Genomic DNA, 5,766 nt, shown 5'->3' on the forward strand with positions numbered 1-5,766 from the left:
CCCTCTCTCTCTCTCTCTCTCTCTCTCTCACACAGAGAGTAGTCTGCTGAACAAAGCTCCGCCCACTCCCACCATGTACAAGTACAGGCCGACCTATAGCAGCCCAGGAAAGAACCACACGGCCCTCACACACGCCTACGCCAACCAGGTAACACACACACTCTCTCTCTCTCTCTCTCTCTCTCTCTCTCTCTATAAAACCTACACACACACACACACACTACAACATACACAGCCACACACACACACACACACACCAGCCAGCCAGACCTCCTGCCATCCTTGGGCTAAGCGTTTTTCCCTTTTTGATTTATTCTCATTGATTGATGCATGGTCTGCTGCCTTCTGATTGGTTAATCCATCTGTTTTTCTTCTTGACTTCCTGTCCTCCATCTTGATTTGGTTACTCAGTGGGTTTCTCTTGATCAGTATCAGTAAGTGATGACGCCACACACACTCTTTTTTTCTTCTCTTTTCTGTTCATCTTGTCTTCCTGTGTCTCTGCTTGTCCTTCTAGCAGCTGGTCCTCTTGTCTAGTAATACACCTCTATTACCCCCGTCTACTACCCCTAATACACCTCTATTACCCCCGTCTACTACCCTAATACACCTCTATTACCCACGTCTACTACCCTAATACACCTCTATTACCCCCGTCTGCTACCCCTAATACACCTCTATTACCCCCCCGTCTGCTACCCCTAATACACCTCTATTACCCCCGTCTACTACCCCTGACTAAAGCCCCCCCCCTCCCATAGAGTTGAGGTAGAGATGTGTTCACAGGGCCGGTCCTGGCCTGCTGACAGGCTGGATGAGGAATACTCACTGCTATCTGAACTTCTCTCTTTCTCTCCCCATCCTCTCTCACCCCCTCCCTCTATCCCTCTACCTTCTCTCACCCCCTCCCTTCATCCCTCCATCCCTCCCTCACCCCTCCCAGATAAGTCGAGGGGAGAGTCTAAAGGAGTCGTCCCTCCTCCAGACCAGCCAGCAGCCGGGCTTCCGCTCCGAGCCCAGCCTGGAGGTCCCAGCGGGGGGAGGAGGGGGGGGCCCGGGCTCAGGGGGAGGGGCCAGTGGTATCCCTGGTTACTCTCTTGGGGGGCGGTCCTACCCCTCCTTCTCCGACCCCGCTGTCCTCTCTGGAGGCGGAGGAGGCATGGCTTCCCGTTCCTCCAGCGTTCGCTCCGCCCACATCTCCGCCCACGTCTCCGAGGCGACCACCTCCGCCAGCTACAAGAGCCTGGCCAATCAGAGCCCGCCGCCACGGAACAACGGCAGTCTGTCATACGACAGCCTGCTCACACCCTCCGACGGCCCGGACTTTGAGTCGGCCGCCCCTGAGCTCAGCCCCGGGAGACCCCGTACCCTGTCAGGCCCCGCCCCCTCGCTGGGCTACAGCTCTCCCTACCTATCGGCTCAGATCACCCAGCAGAGGGAGGCGGAGCTGCAGCACCACAACCCCACCTCCTCCTCCTCCGCCCTCCTGTCCTCCTCCCCGCATCGCTCCTCCTCCCACTACCTCCACCGCACCTCCTCCTCCTCCTCCCCCCCTCCTCCCCTCCACGACCCCTCCTCCTCCCACCATCACCACCACCACCACCAGCCCCCGCCCTCCTCCTCCGCCCCCCAGCCCCCCCACCACCACCATCACCACCACCACCACCACCACCACAGCAGCAGCCGCCCCCCCCGCTTCTCCCGCCCCCCCCCGCTCCTGTCCGAGTCCCCCCACCCCCACCACTACCCCTACCGCACGCGCTCCACGGACGCGCCCCCCAGCACCCACCCGCCACGCTCGCCGCACCCCCCGCCCCTGGGCAAGTCGCTGTCGTACTCCAGCGCGGCGGCGGCCGAGATGCAGTACCGCATGGTCCGCAAGGCGTCGGCCTCGGCCGGGGGGGCGGGGGGGGTTGGGGGGGGAGGAGGAGGAGGGATCCAGGCTCCAAAGTGAGTATCGTTGTTCGTCACCTGCAGACTGCTACTCCCTGACTGCCTCCTCTTCCTCCTTCCTCCTCCTCCTCCCAGACTCCTGTGAGTGCTGCCTTCTCCTTATTTTTCTCGTCTTCTCGTCTGGTTCCTCCACTCCACCGTGCGCTCATTTGGTGATCTGTCATCTCATCGTCCTTGTTGTCACTCTCCGTCATTAGCACCCTGCTGTATGTAGCCTTAGCCTAGCTGTTCTCCTAGCTGTTCTCATTAGCACCCTGCTGTATGTAGCCTTAGCCTAGCTGTTCTCATTAGCACCCTGCTGTATGTAGCCTTAGCCTAGCTGTTCTAGCTGTTCTCCTAGCTGTTCTCATTAGCACCCTGCTGTATGTAGCCTAGCTGTTCTCATTAGCACCCTGCTGTATGTAGCCTAGCTGTTCTCATTAGCACCCTGCTGTATGTAGCCTAGCTGTTCTCCTAGCTGTTCTCATTAGCACCCTGCTGTATCTAGCCTTAGCCTAGCTGTTCTCCTAGCTGTTCTCATTAGCACCCTGCTGTATGTAGCCTAGCTGTTCTCCTAGCTGTTCTCATTAGCACCCTGCTGTATGTAGCCTAGCTGTTCTCCTAGCTGTTCTCATTAGCACCCTGCTGTATGTAGCCTAGCTGTTCTCATCACCACCCTGCTGTATGTAGCCTAGCTGTTCTCATTAGCACCCTGCTGTATGTAGCCTAGCTGTTCTCATTAGCACCCTGCTGTATGTAGCCTAGCTGTTCTCATTAGCACCCTGCTGTATGTAGCCTAGCTGTTCTCATTAGCACCCTGCTGTATGTAGCCTAGCTGTTCTCATTAGCACCCTGCTGTATGTAGCCTAGCTGTTCTCATCACCACCCTGCTGTATGTAGCCTAGCTGTTCTCATCACCACCCTGCTGTATTGTAGCCTAGCTGTTCTCATCACCACCCTGCTGTATGTAGCCTAGCTGTTCTCATTAGCACCCTGCTGTATGTAGCCTAGCTGTTCTCATTAGCACCCTGCTGTATGTAGCCTAGCTGTTCTCCCATTGTCTGTGTCGATTGTAACGTTACCTACCATGACAGTTCCTCCAACTGGCCTGCTGTCTGTCTCTCTTTCTTTCTCTCTCTGTCTGCCTGTCTGTCTCTCTCTCTCTCTCTGTCTGCCTGTCTGTCTCTCTCTCTGTCTGCCTGTCTGTCTCTCTCTCTCTCTGCCTGTCTCTCTCTCTCTCGCTCTGCCTGTCTCTCTCTCTCTCTCTCTCTCTCTCTCTCTCTCTCTCTCTCTCTGCCTGTCTGTCTCTCTCTCTGCCTGTCTCTCTCTCTGCCTGTCTCTCTCTCTCTCTGCCTGCCTGTCTCTCTCTCTCTCTGCCTGTCTGTCTCTCTCTCTCTGCCTGTCTCTCTCTCTCTCTGCCTGCCTGTCTCTCTCTCTCTGCCTGTCTCTCTCTCTCTCTGCCTGTCTGTCTCTCTCTCTCTGCCTGTCTCTCTCTCTCTCTCTCTCTCTCTCTCTCTCTCTCTCTCTCTGCCTGTCTGTGTCTCTCTGTCTGCCACCCCTGATCAGCCATGCATGATCACAACCTCATCTAACTGGATTGTTGATTAAACTAGATCATGTGCTTGAGGATTGATTGAGTGTCATTTTGCCGTCCTCTTCCTCAACATTGTTCTTCATCCTTCTCTCCATCAGGGATGAAATTCAGATGAAGTCTTTCAGCCGGACCAACGGGCAACCCAAGTCCTCCCTCCCCCAGACCCCCGCCTCCTCCTCCCCTTCCTCCCCCTCTCACCCAATCAGTGTGTCCGCCCGGCCCGGACAGGTCTACCCTGGCACTGCGGCCACGCAGAGCCCCACCCACAAGCCGCAAGGGGGCGGGGTGAAGAAGGTGACGGGCGTCGGGGGCACAACCTATGAGATTTCAGTCTGAGTGACAGGCGGCCACTCAGACCAATGGCGGCAGGGGATGGAGGAGACGCCCCGCCTACTTTGAAGAGTAGTTGGAGAGAAAGGAGGGATGTCGTGACTAACAGACACGTCAGGAGGAGGAGGAATGAAACTACAGACGAATGTACTCCTTCTACCTCTGCCCCCCCTCGCCCCTCAGCCAAGGAACTACAGAAGTGACTGACGGCTGGTCAGCCAACCACATTACACCATTATCACATGGTGGGCCCAGCCAGCCAATCATTCCCCTGAAGAGGCGAGACTGAGGAATCCGCTATGAACATTGTGGGAATGATGAAGAGACTGGATTTGCCATTTAAACAGGAAAACAAATGACAGAAAAATCAAACCTGTTTAAAAAAAAAAAAAAAAAAAAAAGTAGATCCCAGTTATTCATAAATGTGTGTTTCATTCTTTGTACAGAATAAAACGGTTAGGAGGGGATGGCGTGGCATTATAAGGGGACATTGCAGCATGCACTAGCCACTATGGACCACTGTGATTGGCTTTGGACCTCGCTGTCACTGTCTTTTGACCAATCAGAAATGAGAATGCTGGAGTATAGACAGTGGAGTGAGGAAGCGGTGGGGTCAGCGGCGGCCTTTTCTAGTCGATCCATAGCCTTGGAAATCAAGGATTAACATGTTTTTATTGTTGTTTTTTTATTTCACTTATTTAATTTCAAAATGTTATTTTATATGGATTTATATATGAATATAGCTATTGATGAGATCAAGATTTTGTTTCCTTTTTTTACTGGGCTGATATAAGGGTTTTCGCGTCAATTTTGGAATGTTAAAATTGAAAAAAATGAGTCGAGTCTGTATGTGATGGCTGAAGCAGCGAATCAAAGGCTGAGTTACGTGTTTGGTCGAAGTGGGGGCGGGTTAATTAAGCTGGTTCAGCCAATAGGAACCAACACATTTCACAATAAACATATGTAGCATTGGAAGACCTTTCACAGACAGTAACCACTTTCAGAACCACAGTTTTACTATGTTTACCTCCGAGATATGTTTTGTTTGTGTGTATCGATCCAGATATGAGGTGTGTAATTTAAATCACCTGCACCACTAACCAGGTTTGAGTTTGCTAACTCCACCCACCTGGGGTGTTTAAAGGTTGAAATCAAGAGATGCCTATTGACATCTCTGACTACCTTTGACTTGCTGACCAAGCATGCTAGGATCTTATGCTCGGTGTAACCAATCCAGAGTGAGAGAGGGATCCATATTGGCTTGCTCTTATTGGTTCAATGGTCAACCAATGAGATAAGCAGCTGAATATCTGTAAGTCTTTTTATATTTAATTTTTACTTTGTAATTTTGTTTTGTGTGTGCAAGATTTTAGGGCAATTTACAGGGCAGTCAAGTTTGTTTAACCTGTCAGGAGCATAGAATTAGAGGGATGAGTTTAGTGCATGTCGGCCAATGAGAGGGCAGAGATCTTTGGCGGTCATTAAGAACAGCCAATGCCTTCGCAGATGTGCTCCACAAAGGAAGGGCCTGAGAAGTGTGTTTTTAAAAGTTGAAAAAAATTAAAATGTGTTCTGTATAGCCCAGTGAGGGTGTGCGTACGTGCGTGTGTGTGCGTGCGTGTGTGTCTGTGTGTGTGTGTGTTTGAAGTAATAAACTATTGAACATATCTAAAGAACATGTATGTTTCTCTGTGGTGGTATGAATAGGAAGGATGAGCCCTTGTCAACAGATCACCTGGATTGCTCAGAGTGAAAGACCAGGTTAGATTCCATTCACCACAGATTTACCCTACAAATGCACCCAACACACTCAGTAATGTTGTTGAGAATTGTTTCTGATCGTACAATATATGGTCTACTCTAGACTACAGCAGTATTACAGTACTCTAGACTACAGCAGTACTACAGTA

The 5,766-nt window shown here is 51.8% G+C and overlaps 1 protein-coding gene across 1 annotated transcript in view; it reads left to right on the forward strand.

Annotated features, from left to right (window-relative positions):
• The window catches only part of LOC311322525 (palmitoyltransferase ZDHHC5-A-like), a 22,847-nt gene extending 17,358 nt beyond the window's left edge, over positions 1-5,489 (forward strand). The window contains 3 exon segments of the mRNA XM_084454611.1: positions 36-148; positions 944-1,950; positions 3,625-5,489. Coding sequence (XP_084310737.1) covers positions 36-148; positions 944-1,950; positions 3,625-3,862 — 1,358 coding nt within the window. The 3' untranslated portion in view covers positions 3,863-5,489.
• The last annotated feature ends 277 nt before the right edge of the window (positions 5,490-5,766 follow it).

Source organism: Borostomias antarcticus (genome assembly GCF_949987555.1).
Source record: "Borostomias antarcticus genome assembly, chromosome: 20".
NCBI lineage: Eukaryota > Metazoa > Chordata > Actinopteri > Stomiiformes > Stomiidae > Borostomias > Borostomias antarcticus.